This window comes from Marmota flaviventris, chromosome 3 (assembly GCF_047511675.1).
Source record: "Marmota flaviventris isolate mMarFla1 chromosome 3, mMarFla1.hap1, whole genome shotgun sequence".
Lineage (NCBI taxonomy): Eukaryota > Metazoa > Chordata > Mammalia > Rodentia > Sciuridae > Marmota > Marmota flaviventris.
In genome coordinates, this window is record NC_092500.1 from 94,191,494 (window position 1) to 94,209,701 (window position 18,208).

Consider the following 18,208-nt stretch of genomic DNA (forward strand, 5'->3'; position numbering starts at 1 on the left):
TGCCACATGACTTCAGAATGTCACACAAGAATAATTTACCATAAAAATAAATTTCATGTACTTTACTGCAATGATATTGAAAAACTTTTCAAAGAATTAAGTAAAATAATTAAGAAGAAAATTGTCATATTTAAACGGATTAGGAAGATATCATTTAAAAATTGTTCAATAATGTACTTTTTCTTCCCATAGTATCTTTTCAAAACATCATGTATTTCCAACTACATGATGCATAATTTTAAAGGGTAAGTTTAGTACAAGAATTTAGTTTTCATCGTGTCAAGTGTGAGTTAAAAAGGATTCAAGACTCAGTGCCCTTTGCCTTTAGTTGTAGAGAAATGTGCCTACTGAATGAATTAAAGAAAGCTTTTGTTTTGTTTTGTTGGAGATTTTCTAAAAATTCCTCACAGACACAATGCTACCCATGGTGTTATTCCACTAATAAAGCACTCCTTACTCATAGCTGCACACATGAACATATGAGATAACAAAGATGATTCAGGCACATATTATAAATTAATAGACACCCGAAAGCCTGATATCACTAAACTGTATCACCATTTGGGAAATAGTTTTGTTATTGTCTTCCATATATTTAAAATTTTTGAGATATAAAAGTGGTAAGAGATCTATGTTGTGAACATTACCTATTGAAATTATGGATTCATTTTTGAGTTGTGTTCATACTGATACTGTTCCAAGAGGTCAACAACAGAACTTTTTGCCAATCCATTCTCCATTGCCTGCTGCCAATTATAGGATCAGAAATTAAATGTATATCTTAATATATAATAACCATTATCCAACTATTCCTCTATCCTTCCTACCCTTCCTAGTTTCTAGTAGTCACTATTTAACTCTAGAAGATATATGTTGTGTTACACAGTGTCACTTCCAAGTTGTATGTCAAATTATAAAGAATTATTTGACATTACTGCACAGTAAGTTTCAGCTCATTTGCAAGAATACCCTACTTTCCTCACCTTTCCTCATCCACAGTCTATTGTTTTCTTGGTATGTTATCTCCACATTAAGGTCATCTACCTCTTGGTCTCATCATATGCAAATACTTCTAATTTATTCTGATTTACTCTAACTCTAGATTTATTCTAGGGCACACTTGTATCTGGGCTTTCTCAGTTATTTATTATTAATTAATTTATTTTCAGTTGTTCCTTCTATCATTTAAAAATATTCTTTTATATATTTATGGATATATTTTCTGAAAATTATAAATTATCAGGACTACTGGTCAGTTCTTGCAAACATAAACTTGTTCATTTGAGCTATGTGTATGCAGTAGGCAACTTCATAAGTCTTTCAGAGTAGCTGTGTTTGAACACACATACATAGGGGACTCTATTATTTTGTTATAAATATTTTTCATTCGTATTGATTTTATATTCATATGAAATTATAACAACTTTAAAAAAACTAGTGTGTGGGTTATTTTAGCTATGAGTGTCTATTTAAGATAATTAATAGCCATTTATATGAAAAGGGGATGTTGTCTAACAGTTAAAAATACTGCACTAGATATTCTCTAACATTCATCCATCTTTAAAACGAACTGTGTTCATTTATGGTTTTAAGAATGGTAAATACACCTGTCTCCCAGCATAATATACATTTTACTCACAAAAACTTATTCTAGCTTAACTATATTTTTGGGTAGTATAAATGTCTACCTTCTGCCTCTTTACAAGAGAGAATTAGCTCTTTTCAGTTATTATTTCATTGAGTCCTTGACTGAATTAAGGGATCAAGCACCAGTTCTCCCAGTGTGATAGTTTCTACACTTGCCCATATACTCCTACCTAGCTTGACAAGGTGGAGTGTGGAGGTGTTGCTTCCTCTTTCCGTGCAAGCCGTTACCGAGAGGTTGTATATGTCTCCCGGAGGTAAGCTGAGAATCGCAGTCATGACATTTCGTGTTACCTGGAAGAACACCAAAATCCGGGGCTTAAACTTCTACTGAATGAACCAGCACACTATTCTACACAATTACAAGGCTATAGCACCATTCCTTCTCTGTTTTGTGCTGTGATCTACAATTATATTACTTATATTACATATATGTTATGTTCTCCGAAAATTATACAAATTTCTCATTTGAGCCAAATGCAAGGAGACTTAAACATGTATACCCACTCCGGATAAAACAATTCAGTAATCCATTCCCTTATTTGATATAGATATTGCTCTAGTGTTTTCCCACATAGTCGCAGCAGATTTTAGAAAAGATATTGTTGGGTTGTTACCAATATACACATTCTAAAAGGCTCAGAAGAAACCTAGCTATGTCTATAGACATGGCTTTCTACCTAAAGACTACATTTCCCATCCTCCCCTGCAGCTGGGGGGGCATGTGATCATGTGTGCAATAAGCGAGTTCATATTCTATAAGTGCTGGGCCTCCATGTCCTCTCTTGCCTTCTTCCTGCACACTGCAGGATGGACGAAATGATAATGAACTTCTCCTGTGCAAATGACAACTCCACATAGTGGCAAGTGGAGCAGGAAAATAGAAAGGACCTGGGTGACCCATACTAGGCTATAATTAAAAACAACAAAAAACTTGTATCTTGTTTTTTGTTTGTTTGTTTGTTTTTATTATAGTACTTTAAGTCTGTATCCTAATGAACACAATGCTTAAAAGCTAATAAACTTGGAGAGAAGAAATCAATATCCCCAGTGTATCCAAATATTTAGGTGTTGGTGATATATGGAGAAAATATTGAAATTTGTTAATTATCATTTTCTTGAAAATGTTTGGAATCCTGAAGAATGATCTCAAATCATAACTTTAAATATAAATTAAACCAACAGTTATCTCAGCTATTACAACTCACTGTTAGAGATTAAAGATAAGTTCTATATAAGAAAGAATGTAATTTTGGGTTGTTCTATTTCCTGAGCCCAAACAGTGCCAGTTGGTATACAAACATATGTTTATCTACATAAATGTTTGCTTAGTGGTTTTCAATAGTCCATGCTACTAAATGTTGAGATGCCTAATATTTGAATTAAAAAAAACATACGCTCTTTTTAATTTTCTTCTTTCCTTCTGCAACAACCATCCAGTGCAGCATTCTAGAATGGGACAGGTCAGTGGTGTCATCTCCATATGTCCAGCTGATAGATAACAGACTATTGAAATATTCCACAGAAGTGATTTCTGGAGCTACTGGGGCTATGAGGGAGGAAAGAGATACAACTTAGTACAAAGGACTAATAAAGTACTTATCAGGAGAGGATGAAATCCCATATAGAAACATTTTAGGGAATTAAAGCTAACATCAGGCAATGGCCTGGGGACTCCTGGATCTCTCAGAAGCAGAGAACACTGGGTACAGTGTGGACATTTATTTCATGGGACTTCATCTTGTGTATCTCAAACACAAGACAGCTAGACCCAATGGTGCCCCCTGTTATGTGATCCAGTTACAGGGTTCCTAGTATGTTTTCTTGCTTGGGTATGCTTGTTTCAGTCAATTAGTAGGCATTGGTAAAGTTATTAACCAAGCAGTATTGGAAAACTTGGGGTCCTATAGTATAAAATCTCTTCCATTGTGGTACAGTGAAGATGTTGATGGGAATAAGGAGCAAAAGGAGAGAAAGGTGAGGAACAGAATATATAGTAGCTCTCTAAGTAGGATAGAAGGCAAATGTTATTTCCATAAGATAACAAGACAGAATCATTGACAATGTCCAGCCCTGTGGTTTCAAGAAGTACTGCCCAAATTAAGTGGTAAAGGAGAAGGAATAATTTTTTTTGAAAATCATGCCACAAAGCTAAATTCTAACACTGAGCTTATTTTACATCCTAACACAGTTAAATTTTTTAAAAATTGCTAATTTAGGAGCAGAGTTCATCACAAGATTTATAAAACATGAGCTCTGAAAGCGTATTTTAATGAACCTGGTAATTCTAAAGATTTTAAGAAACATTTAATTTATACATGTAAGTTGGCATGACAACTATGAAATATTCTCTGAAATGCAGCACAAAGCCAACAAAAATGGGAGGAACATTTATGTAAATCATGAAGCTTTCTCTTCATTAGTATCCTGGTAGAACTCATAACAAACATATATAACTGACTATGCCTTCAAAAACAATTATTCACTGAAAACTTTTAATACCTGTATATAAATAAAAACACATTTCTGTTTCATAGGTAATAGGAATTAGCATTTCTAGCATGCTTTACATAAACCATGAACTATCAACAATACCCACATCTTACTTCAGATTATTCTAATATAGGAAAAAATAGCTGTGGCTTCTTTATAGCTTTTTAAGATATTCCAGGGTACTTTATCACATCCAAATACCTATACACGTATTTCCTCAAAGGATATTTTCTCATGTTCTAATTTTAGTGAGGACAAGAACACTTTTTAAAATTACAAACCCGGCAATGCATAGCAAACCCAACAAGCACCGGTCTTCAGGTTTTTGTACTCCATATTGTTGCTTCAAAATCCATCATAGTGCTAAAAGACCACCAGATGTCACTGTTTGTTTAGTAATCATTATTTGCTATCCAAGCCCAATTAACTATGGACTTGGCTTGCAAAGTTGCCTGACAAAGATAATGGAATTGAGGTTCTAATTAATCACAATTAATTCAAATATTTTATTCCTATTTCCTTTTATATCAATTTGGCAATTAGATTAAATTTCAAAGGGAAATATTATAGGGAAATTAAATTAAATTTCATAGGGAAATAAAGCATGAAAGACTCATTTATTATAAATAAGATCCTTATTTGAAATCCTGTAAGAAAGGCCAAAAAAAGAATATAATTTCCATTGCTTTAAAAAATAAGTATAAAATATACTTTAATAGTGATTTATATTTAATTCTGACACTATACTATGAAGTATTATACTTATGGATATGAGAATTGAAACCATCTATATTAATATGCTTAGATAATAATACTTTAGACCATTGGTGTCAGTATGGCTGAGATGTTTGTTCCAGGAAAAGAAATTCCTAAAGACCAGCGTGCTGGGGACTGTTAACTGCTCATCAAGGTAAATAACTCTTTTGTTAACCACTTTTTTTTTTTTAAAATCCAGATTTCTATGTGCACCTTGACTATTATACATTTTATTCCAGCTCAGTTCCCTAGTTTAAAAGGCACACCTTGAACCACTCAGAATGGTGACTCCTAAGATATTTTGTTTCTGATGTCCCTCTCTGAGACACTGCAAAGAATCTGTTAAGGTGGTATTTGAATATACAAAGTTTTGCTCTATTAACCAAATATCAGGCAATATTTTAGATACACTGATAAAAACAAGAGCTCAGGACCATTAAGATAATTGTTCAAGCTCTGTAGCTGGAAGTGAGCAGAAACTGGTTCTGAGTTTTTCAGATAGCTGTTCTGCCTGAGAAGGAAACAGTATTCTCTGAAAGCTAATTTCAAGAAACTTGAACTCTAAGAATTATTGATACAGTGAAGTTTAATTATAAAATATGTGATCATTAATGCATTCAAGAGGTTAGCACAGTGATTTTCCAAGGATTGGTATTTTCTCCTTTTCTTAGTCTTTTTTTTTTTTTTTCACTTACATATGCAATTATTTCTATTAACATCTGAAAAAAAGAGTACTTTGGATATTGATTTGTAAAGAAAATGACATATCATGTAAATTGATTGTGTAAGAATTCACATCTGATTGATTTCTTTCCATTTGTTTCATTAATAATTTGAACAGAAGAAAGCTAGATGTCCAACGAGGAAAGGATTTTGGCAAAATTATTCATCATCTAATAATTCTAATTAACAATAAATCTCTCAGTACAACTCTGTACAAGTAGAGTGTATTGTCCAAAAACAAGTTCCTGAAATCTCTTAGTTCAAACAACAAGGTTAATGTTTTTTTGATGAATTTCTACTTTTCATTGTTTTCTTTAACTGTTGATGGTATAACTATATCATTTAAGTTCCTCAGTGATCTAAGTAGTATTTTAAGTACCTCAACTTTGAGCAATGTATTTTGCTAAGTAACATCTTCAATAAAGAGGTAATAAGACATAATAATAATAGATAATTGATACCACTGTCTTCTCAATTTTGCACGTAAAAAACCTGAGGTGTAGAAAAGTTAACTTGCTCCAGGAGATCTCTGTTCAAAGCCTACTTTAAACTCCTGCAATGTACTCTACCACAGTCAGGCTGTGACTTTAAAACTGGCTTAATTATAAGGAAATGGATGCTGCCTAACAAATATACTCATTGAATGTGTAAGGTCAATTGAGTGTGCCGTGTAAAGCCGAAGGCTCTGCTGCTATACCCCTGTTCTAATCAATCCCAACTGGGAAGCACATGTCAAGGGCAATTATCAGAGCAAAACTAAGTCAAGGGCAGCAACTAAGAATAAAAATGACATCTTAATTTTTAAAGGTTATCAATTCAACAAATAACAAATGATCAGAATCAAGTATATTATCTCCCATGAAACTGATGCTCATTCAGTGCTGGGTGGATGACTGACCCTTTCTGGAGATGTGGCCCCTTAGTATCTGCTCAAAATAAGGTTCTCTGTCATTGAACCATCTCCTACACAATGCTCACCTGTTATGAAGCTTATGGTGGAACTGTCACAACAGCTCAGTTCTGGCTCTCCCCATGTCACCATGGTTACCCGAAAGTTGTAGTACCATGCTGGCAACAGATTAGCTATTCTCTGAATGGGGCAAAAAAGCAAAGAGACAAAGGACTAAGAGGAAAGTAATATTTTTGGAGTAGTGCATTTTCATTGGGTCATAATAAAATTAATTTTTATTTTCCTTTGTTTGTGTCTTGTATTTGTAATTCTTTCTGAAATGAAGTGAGCCATAATAAAATACAAAACTAAATTTTTTTGAAGATGATTCAATGATAAACAAACAAATATTTCCAATTTTGGCTTCAGTATGCAATTTCCTAAATTTTAATACACAGTGAAATAGCACTTGTTTGTAAGTAACCATACATGTACTTCTCCCTATTTATTAGACAAGTGACCTCTCACAAGTCTGTATTCTTTCAACATGGACCATGAGCCAGAGTCTTGTTGGGTGATAACTACTACAGACCTCACAGGGTAGAGGATAATTGTGTACTTCACGCATAATCTGCAGGTAACCTATACTTTAAAAAATTATTTAGTCTCACGGAGAAAATCATTTATAGTTTTGTGAAAACCATCTGTAATGGCCCAGTAATATAGGTATTGAACCAATTTGTAGATTCCAGAAAGAGTGGTCACTAGAGTTCAACAGGGTCAAATAACTATTGAAGGCCTGAGGGAAACCTTTTGTGTTTTCCTCCTTAGGACCAGAGAAGCACAATAAACACTTTCTAAATCTATTCTGCTTTGGGCAAATGCAATAAAAAAAAGTGTTCATTGACAAATCCCATTGAGGGGGGGAAGGGGAAGGTAGTTTCACAAAATTCTCTCTCTTAAAAACAAAAATAGAACCCCAAATACCCCAAACCCTAAAAGCAAAAATAACTAAAAGCCTTGAAAATAGCAAACTACCTCTGTGTATTTACAAAATGATCTGATTTACAAATCACTTCTTTGTGACACATCTGTCGACCTAGGGAAGTGTGACAGCTGGTTAAGGGGCGATTACCACAGACGCAGTTAGGGAGACCGTCGCTGCTATTTCATAGTAGGTTGTCCACTCCGAGGTCATTGTTGCAGGGTTGAAATAAAACATCTCAACCACGTATTTTCTGAACACTCCCAAGTAAGGTCTGGTCCAGCTCAGGACCACTGCCGTCGGGCCCAAGGGATAGAGCATTAAATCCTTTATTCCAGTGGGAACTAAAAAGAAGAGGGGTAGGGAGTAAGGATAGAAAGCCGAGAAGATGTGTTGAATATCTCAGCCATGGCTTCAAACTTCTACTTAAAAATAAGGCTTTTACCCTTCTGACAAAATCATTGAAAGCCAAAGTAAATACATTTGCATCTGATTTTTTTCCCCCAAGTAGTAAATGCTAAGGATGGACTAAGTGTTCAGTTCTAGTCATTCCTTACAGTAAGCCCTGTGTATCAGTGGGTGCCACATCTGTGGGATTAACCAATCACAGATGGAAAATATTCTTCCCTCAAATTCATCTGTGTAGAATGACTTTTTTTTGTCTTCATTTCCTAAATAATGTAATATAACAACTCTTTTCACAGCATTTTTATTGCATTAGGTATTATAAGTAATCTAGAAATGGTTTAAAGAGGATGTGTGTAGGTTATATGAAAATACTATGTCATTTTATAGGAGGGAAGTGAGGATCGGAGGATTTTGGCATCTATGTTTGTAAGAATGTGTGTGCCTGTGAGATGGGGGACGGAGTCCTGGCTGCAATCCTCCATTACTGTACACTATACTCGGAAGGTAGACTATTGGGTGAACTGGTATAGGTACTCCTTATGCAATGATAGTGATTTCAAGCTTGCACATTGCACCCCTCCAACCAGTAGTCTGAGAAAGATAAGTCATTATTCTTGTTGCTAGGAACTTACCAATGGCAAATGTCACAGGATCCGAAGGTGGTCCAATCAAAGGGCCTTTCCTTAGGTACATCACAACCTGGTACTGGGCACCAGGAACCAGATTTTCAATAATGGGTTTGCTTGAGTTCACCTATAAACCAAATACCCAATAAGATTTATTTAGAGATGGGTTTTCAGAGTGGAATTTGCAGCAGCTTATGTGGTATTCAGAGCCTCTGAGGAACCACAGTGACTTTGAAATCCAGAAGCCTTTGCTTATGCTGGGAAAGGTCAGATTTCAAAATTAGGATGATTTATAGTTTATGTGAACCCTGAAGGGAACCCAGAACATTCCAATTCTATGGCTGGATTTAATAAGCCCCATGAACTGCTTTATATGCATCAATGTCAATTGTAGCTCTGCACACCAGAGACACATCAGCCTCTAACCATAATCAAATCAGCAATACCATAAGGACAGTCTGACATGCTAAATTGTAGTGTCAGCTGATTACATGCGAAGATCGGTGCAGAAATGTCTTTAGTTTCTCGTCACTTAGAAGCACATAATATCTAATTATAAAGATGGAAATGACCTCAGAGATTATCTAGTTCAAATCACTCATTTAATAGATTGAGAAAGTAAAGCCAGAGAATGGCCAAGGTCACATACTGAAACTCACTATTGGCAATAGAAGCTTATTGTTGGCTTATTGTTTTTTTTTTTTTTCAATTCCAATTCATCCTGAGGATAGTCCACATTTTGCATTTACTATCCCTGCACTGAATCATAAAGGTCCTGATCAGAGATATGAATGGAAAGTACTCCCTCAAGGGATGGCTAACAGCCCAACTATGTGTCAAATTTATGTTAACAAAGTAATCCAGCCACTTAGAAATCAAAATCCTGAACTACAAATATTTCACTATATGGATGATGTATTATTAGCACACAAAGCTAAAAACACATTGCTAGAATGTTATGCCACACTTACAAACTTATTAAAAAATTATAATCTAGAGATAGCAATAGATAAAGTACAATTAAATTTTCCAATTAATTATTTAGGAGTTCTATTATCCTCAACCATGGTCCGTCCACCAAAAATTCAAATACGAGTAGATCAACTCAAATCACTTAATGACTTTCAAAAGTTATTAGGAGACATAAATTGGATAAGACCTTATCTAGGTATACCAACAGGAGAGTTGGGACCTTTATTTGATATCCTAAAAGGTCCATCAGATCCAAATTCACCCAGAATATTAATGCCTGAAGCAAGAAAGGCATTAAAAATCATTGAAACATATATGGAAAATATGCATTTGGATAGAATTGATGTAAGTTTGCCTTTATTATTTATTGTACTACCAACAAAAAATATTCCTACAGGAGTATTTTGGCAAGAAGGTGCATTATTATGGATACATTTATCTTATTCTCCTAACACTATTCTTACTAGGTATCCTGAGGCTGTAGGACAATTAATACTCAAAGGAATAAAAGCAGCAAAGGGAGTGTTTGGAATTTCTCCCAATAAAATTATTACTCCATATACTATGGATCAAATTGATGAGTTAGCTAATGAGTTAAATACTTGGGCAATAATCATGTGCAAATCTAATGTTTCATTTGATAACCACTTACCATCTAATCCTTTATTGTCTTTTTGGTCATCGCATCCTGTAATTTTTCCAAAAATGACAAGAAAATCACCTATCATGAATGCTCCAAATATATTCACAGATGGATCAAATAATGGTACAGCAGCAATAGTTACCCCTGATCAAACTTTTACATTTTTAGTACCCAAACAATCAGCTCAAAAGGTAGAGCTTAATGCAGTATTACAAGCTTTTGTGATGTTTAAAGATTCTGTATTTAATTTATTTTCCGATAGTCAGTATATAGTTAATGCTATAGTATCCCTTGAAGATGCTGGTAGGATTTCCCCTTACTCTACTGTTTTCTCTTTGCTTTCCACTATACAAAGTCTAATCTGGGACAGAAAAGATCCATTCTTTATAGGACATATCAGGGCACATACAGGATTGCCTGGAGCCCTTAGTTTGGGCAATGATTTAGCAGATAAAACTACACATGACATACATATTTTCTCTACACTAGAAGAAGCTACAAATTTTCATAAAAAGTTCCATGTCAATGCTAATACTTTACAAAAGCATTTTAAAATAACTAAGGAACAAGCTAGACAAATAATAAAACAATGTCAAAATTGTGTGACCTTTTTACCACAAGTTAATCTTGGAGTCAATCCTAGAGGATTGATACCTAACCATATTTGGCAGATGGATGTCACACACTTGCCAGAATTTGGAAAATTAAAATATTTGCATGTTACAGTTGATACTTCTTCTGGATTTTTGATGGGCTCCCTTCATGCCAGAGAAAAAACTAAAGATGTTATAGCTCATTGCTTGCAAAATTTTGCCACTGTGGGCATTCCAAAATAGTTAAAAACAGATAATGCCCCTGGTTATACTTCTACCTCTTTTAAACAATTTTGCTCAACATTTGGCATTACTCATATAACAGGAATCCCATACAATCCACAGGGACAAGGCATAGTTGAAAGAGCTCATCAAACTATTAAAATGTACTTATTAAAGCAAAAAGAAGGAATTGGGAAGGGGTATATATTCCCCAAAGATAAACTTAAAATAACCCTTTTTACTCTAAACTTTTAAAATTTGGATTCATCAGGGCTTAGTGCTGCGGAAAGGCATATGTGTCCAAAAAATGTACATAAGCCCAAGGTACTTTGGAACGATATTCTAACAGGACAATGGAAAGGTCCTGACCCAGTAATTGTCTGGAGTCGGGGGTCTGTTTGTGTGTTTCCACAGGGAGAACAGCAGCCGATTTGGATTCCAGAGAGATTAACTAAAGCAATTTCTACAGACCAAAAAGAAGATGATTTGGCTCAAATCCATAACAGCTGATATCCAGAACTCCAGTTTGGCTATTCTTACATCTGCGACAGAACCAGGATGCTTTTTTCAATATCTATTTTATTATTGCCCTTTCCCATATCATGAAGTTCTATTATGTTTTTTGAGCTCATACAGACCTAGGTTAATGTTTTGCTGATCAGTTCTATTTTTTTGACTATAGAGTTTTTAACATTGCAATGGAGATTTCACCTGTAAAAAGTTATAAGGCCTTTACTATTATGTTATGTGTTGTATGTATTATATTATGTGTGCACACTTGTGTTTTGTGTTATATGTTTGAATGTACGTATGTCCATATATCATATATGGTGAGCGCTCATGAAAAAATGGATCCAAATAATTTTTTTTTATTCACGTGATTTAAATGGCTTAATTTAAATTGGGTAAACAGCTGTTGAGGATTGTTTTAAAATGTGAACAAAAAAGGAGGTTAACAGATCTGTTTGTTTACTTTCACCTTTCCTTTTCATTATATTTAATAATTCTCTTCAAGACAATGTAAATTGTTAAGAAAATTGTTTTCTTTTAATGCCTTCTGGAATGTTACATAATTTTTTCTTTAGCCATTATTGCCGGAATTCCTATCTTCATCCCAGTGCTGGTGAAGACAAAAATAAAACCAATCTACAGCTTCTGCAATAGCCATCACTGAACTGCTTGCAGAACTTGCCTGGACTATGTATCAATTGTATGCATTGTGAACTCACTTGTATGCATTGTGAACTATCTGTTGTGGCAGCGACTTGTGGTAGTGTTGGGGTATTTTTGCTGATGATGTCATCAATGGTACAATTTTTCCAAAAGGAGCCGTCAATTGGCTTGGTGTATCTTCCTCCCTTCTGCTTGTCATGATCATTCAGCTAAAATTTGGGGGCCAACAGAGGTGAGGCAAAGAACCTCACCCCCCCGCTGGTACAAAGACCTCTCCACAGGTGTGGCTGTATACTGGACCAGTATTCAGTGACGGGTAAGATCCAATTGCAATGGTACCAACCTAAGACAGGAGGCTGATGCCTTGAGGTCAGCTCATCTGATAACGGGTAAGGACCATATGTACTATTGGACAACCTAAGGCAGGCACGGTCCCTAAGCCACATGCTTGTTGTTTAAACAGAGAGGGGGAGATGTTGAGAGCCACAGCCAAAGGGGCCCCAGCAAACTTTCAGACTGTCAGCTGATGATTGGCTCACAGCGGCCCCAGCAACATCTAGCTGATTGGCTCCTCTGCGGTGATGCTCATTGGGCTGTTTCCCCACCCTTTCAGACTACGGAGCTGCTCATTGGGGGACTTTTTTTGGCTCCGCCCACGTGACCCAGCCAATTGGCCTCAAGAGCAGGAGGAGTGGGGGAGGTTGAGAGGCTTGTGGGAAGCCGGTGGTGGCAGTTGGGCTCTGAGGGTTTTTCCTGAGGAGCTGTTTTGTTTGGCATGTGTGGTTCTAAAAATAAAGTTAATTTCTTTTGACAAGTGGCTCCTGAATTGTGCCCAGCCAGACTGTGGCATTTGGTCCTCTAATCTATGGGCAAGTCACTGGCAGAATGTAGAAATACAGCAGTAAGCACTTAGCAAGTCTGTTGGTAATCTTATAAAATAATGTTATGGAGAACATTTCTCATTTAGATGAGCTCCTTTTTACTAAAAAAAAGAAAACTACTGATTATGTAACAAATGCCATATGGAGTCCAATAGTGACAATGTATAAGATGAACAAAATGGATTTATTAAAGTTGAATGTTGAAATGCACATGGATTTATGGTTCAACTAGTAGTTAGGAAGTGAGCTATTTTGACTTCAGTGCCTCTAATATTTAAGATGATCTTCCTTAATGGGAAAAACACAGGTTCTCTATTTAGGCTGCTTGACATCAAACTCTGTATATGCCTGGGGATTTTCTTATGTATTATTTAAACTTTTTACCTCGGTTTCTTCATTGATAAAATATAGATAATAATATCACATATCTCATAGAGTCATGAGATTGCTTTAACCAGAATATCAAGAAATATTAACTCTTATAATCAAGTTTTTTTGGCACCTGGGATACATAAAATTGCAGAATCACTGCAGGAAGGAATATAAATCGATGAGAACAGGACTGTTAATAGTTTATCTATATTGTAATTTTTGAATTGATTTTTTATATATGTCACATTTTATTATTCATTAATCTGTTGATGAACACCTAGGCTGATTCCATAAATTGTCATTGTGAATTGTACTGCAATTAAGATGGGTTATGCTTGTATCTCTAAAGTAGGCTCACTTTAGTTCTTACAGATAAATATCAAGGAATGGTATAACTGGGTCAGATGGTGATTCCATTCTTTGTCTTTTGAGAATACACCATACTGATTTCTAAAAATTTTTTTTAGTTGTAGATGGACACAATACCTTTATTTTGTTTATTTATTTATTTTATGTGGTGCTGAAGATTGAATCCAGGGCCTCACACATGCTAGGCGAACACTCTACCACTGAGCCCCAGCCCCAGCCCCTATATACTCTAATGTTTTTAAAAGTCTCATTAAGATTTTTTTAGGATAAACATTTAACTGATGTTATAAAGTGAATTTTTAATCTCTTCTAATATTAGAAACAAATTATAAATGGTAGAAATTTAAAAAAAAATTGTGTAATTTAATTGGTACAAACTGCTTTGTATAAAAGCAGTCGGAGCACCACACAAAAATTCCCATTCCATTGGTTTGACTAAAGTGAGATTAAATCTGATCAATAAATTAGCTCTTCTATCCTTTCTTTTCTATTTACACTCTTTTGTATCAGTGTTTTATGCTCACATTTTAGATTTTCAATTTTACTGGAAGACTTATACATAAAGTGACTCAGGTATCCTTAGCTGATAGTGAATTTTCTAAAGAGACAATGTGAATGAGAACATACATTTTATATGTAACTAAACAGGACTATTTCATATCTTTGAAATATATTCTAAGTTGGATGAGGCAGCACCTGCCTATATCCCAGCTACTCAGGAGCCTGAGACAGTAAGATGTTAAGTTTGAGGCCAGCCTGGGCAACATAGTAAGATGTCTAGAAACAAACAAATTTTAAGTGGCAAAACGAACACATGCTCATTATAAATATTGTTCCCACAGCAGAAGAGTAAATGACATAAATTGGAAGTCTTTTTTGTTCTCATTTCACAAGTCCTGATATTTTGGCAGGAATTCTTCTAAACTCTCCTTTAGCACATATACGTCAATAACATGTCATGGAGCCATATATGTCTTATATTGTGAACACTGCTCCAAACTCTTCTTTTGAATTCTACAGTCTATGTTATAAACTTCCTACTGTACCAGTAAATGCTAACTTAGATCAACAGTCACTCATTTTGCCTACTTAGAATATTCAGAATTACACAGGATGTAAAGAGCTTAGATTATTTCAGGGTAATGTTAAAGTTCCTTTAGTTTAATAATATTTTAGGCTGTAGTTGATTCTAACTATTCAAAGAAATACATGAAATTATAACCACTTAAATATGCTGCTATACATTCATCCTGTTTGTCTCCTGCTCTCAAGATGGGTTCCATTCTCCTTTTAATGTGTCTCTTCTGTCCTAAATAAATCTGTCCATACCTCTTAAAAATAATAAGTAAATAAATAAATTTATACCAGATAAATTATACTGGGATACATTTTTTAGAAGCAATTATATATATATATATATATATATATATATATATATATATATATATATATATACACACACACACACACACACACACACACGCACACACACATCACTTTAAAGAAAATGGTATTGCAAATTACTTGCCTTAGTAACAAAAAATTATGAACACAAATGCAACCCTCATTTCTAAATATTTGCTAAGCTTCCAGCTTATGTTTATACTTCTATTACTCTATGCCTATTTTTTATTTATTTATACCTGGAGAATAATTGTAGGTACCTGTGGGATAGAATGTGATACTTTGATCTATCTATATATATATATATATATCATAGAAAGATTTCATCAAGTTAATTTACATTATCTGTTACATCACCAGTGTATCATTTTTTAGAGGTAAGACTGTTAAAAATCTATTTTAGCAATTTTGAAATATACTATACATGATTATTACCTGTGGTTACCATCAAGTGCTCACTAAAATGTATTCCTCCAGTATAATTGAAATTTTGTAGCCTTTATTCAACATCTTCCCTTTTCCCATCTGTATAGTGTTCCATTCTGGGTATATACCATTTTTTCATTATCTATTCATCTGCTAATGAATACTTAGGTTGATTTCATTTCTTGGCTACTTTGAAAAATGCTGAAATGAATGTGGGGGTGCAGAAGTCTTCTTTATATCCATTTCTTTTTATTTATCCTGGACCTCTTTAGACATGTGTTGAAGGGGGGAAGGGAAATGCTCCTGCATTCTTCTTACTAAATAACATTAGCTTTATTCCCTACAAGATAACTCTATATTCCTTCCATCAATTTCCACCTATTTTAGCATTTCCGTATTTTTCTTGACTTGTTTAAGTTTCAATCCTGAGAACTCACTTGAATTCAGTCTCACTCCAAATAGGCCCCATTAGTATCCCTCTTCAGCTCAAGAAATATGAGGAAAAATGTATTAGAGAGCATGGCGGGAAGAAATATGAAATAGACTGTTTAAATAGTAGGGTAGAGCTATATTATAGTGACAGTTCTTCTGGGTCTGAAATGGTCTTATTCTATTGTGTGGTCCTTCCTCCATTAGCTCTTAGCTATACATATATTCCAGACTTTTCTATAGAGGACTCCAGAGCTGCTTCACCTCCCTCCATTGACTCAAAAAGCATCCAACTAAATCTGGATAGTAATAAATGCTAATGCTTCTTTTTATGCGCTTACTATGTTCCAAATGCTGAATTAAACAAAGAGTCCTTTTATTTTTATCAAATTCCATAGGTAGAATTGACTTCTCTCCAAATCACAGATGAAGACACCAAGACTTGCAGAGATGAAGAAAGTTGCCCCCGTGTTCACTGTTAGAATCAGGTCTTAAACCCACACTTGTCTAATGCTAGAGTTTGTGCTCTGGACTCTGTCAGGATGATGGTGAAGGTGAACCTCCTGTAAGGCAGCATATGCAATCCATAGAAACTGGCTGGGAATTCAGATCATTTGGGTGTTGGCCACTGCTCTGATACTAACCAGCTATGTGACTTTGGGAAGGTCCCATAAATATTCTGTCTTTTACTTCTACCATTTCTTCATTTGATTGTCTTTTTGTCTGATTTTGTCATTAAGTTATACATTCCTCTAAGTTGCCAGAACACATTCATGGACTAAGACCACACATAAGAATTAATACACATGAATATGACTCTTCCTCATTCTGAAAAGTGTGATTATGTATAATTCTTTGGAGAGGATGAGGAGAGCACATTTACTCTGAAGACTTGTTCAAGTATTTTACATCACACTGATTTAGCATTGACTTTATGTTCAACATATTTGTGAATGAATAGTCTTACGATGGTGCTGGGAGAAATGTATCACAAAACTCCTTCCTGAGAAAATTTGCTTGCAACACACACACACACATACATACACCATGAGAACACATTTAATACACTGTACTTATAAGGAAGGCTAGATTCTAAGCTTCGTGAAATTAGGGTTCAGGTCTAAATTTGTGCTACCTTATATGACCCACATTACACAGAGTCACTCAGGAATCAGTGGAGTTAAAGGGTAGAGTAGGGACATTAGCAGTGAATCTTACAGATCACCTAGGTAATATAAAAAGCATAATTCTGTGGTACAGTCAGTGATTGAGCAATGTAAGTACAGTGAGACTACAAGAGTGAAAGCATTGTTATGAGTGATGGCTGGAGTATTCCTAATCTGAAAAACCCCAATCTGAAATGCTCTAAAATTTGAAACCTTTTGAACACCAATGTTATCCCACAAGAGGAAAATTTCACACCATAAAACTTGCTTCATATACAAAACTATTACAAATATTTTATAAAATTGCTAGGAGCCTATTTGTATAAGTTATATATGACATAAATAAATTTTGTGTTTAGAACATGGGTACCATTCATAAGAGTCTCATTATGTATATGCAAATATACCAAAATAAAAAATTTTGAAATCTGAAATACTTCTGATCCTGATTATTTTGAATAAGGGATACTTAGCTTAGATTAATTTTAAAATCAATTTTATTTTAGAGCCATATTTTGATTTTCCTTTTGATATAAATATAGTACCATTGAAAATAAAGCTCAAGAAATATTATTTTTTTCTTTTGGGATAATGGTTGCTTTAAGAAATAAGCCAAAGCCAAAGTTAAACCAATCCTGGTAAGATAATCTTTTAGATTTCTTTAGTTGATTGCTATGTAAGTCAACTAAACTATTTCTAAATTGCTATATAAAAGTCTCTGGTTCTTGAGACTTTTTGAACTTTGGTTTCCTCATCTGAAAAGTCTGTGTGTGTGCGGGGTGGTGGGGGATGGACTATGGTGGTATCATAGCACAATCCCCCAAAAGTCTCATGGTTACAAATGACAACTAGTGTTCTAGCTCTTGCACTGCACTTTAATACTGGCCTCTGTGGCCATCCATAACCTTTAACAGTTTCGTGTTTGCATTTTGAAAGGGCACTGTCAAAGTACACTTAAACGAGACTTTTGTGGCTCATTTATAATTTATAATGTCTACCTCCACCTTTAGCTTTTGGCTTCTGTGTGAAGGATA

At 34.7% G+C, this 18,208-nt stretch overlaps 1 protein-coding gene across 1 annotated transcript in view; it reads right to left on the reverse strand.

The window, feature by feature from the left end:
* The window catches only part of LOC139705088 (receptor-type tyrosine-protein phosphatase O-like), a 55,648-nt gene that overhangs the window by 4,040 nt on the left and 33,400 nt on the right, over positions 1–18,208 (reverse strand). Inside the window, exons 8-12 of the mRNA XM_071609293.1 lie at positions 8,531–8,651; positions 7,641–7,834; positions 6,595–6,706; positions 3,042–3,193; positions 1,818–1,938 (exon numbers count right to left, since the gene is read on the reverse strand). Coding sequence (XP_071465394.1) covers positions 1,818–1,938; positions 3,042–3,193; positions 6,595–6,706; positions 7,641–7,834; positions 8,531–8,651 — 700 coding nt within the window. The remainder of the gene's footprint in view (positions 1–1,817; positions 1,939–3,041; positions 3,194–6,594; positions 6,707–7,640; positions 7,835–8,530; positions 8,652–18,208) is intronic.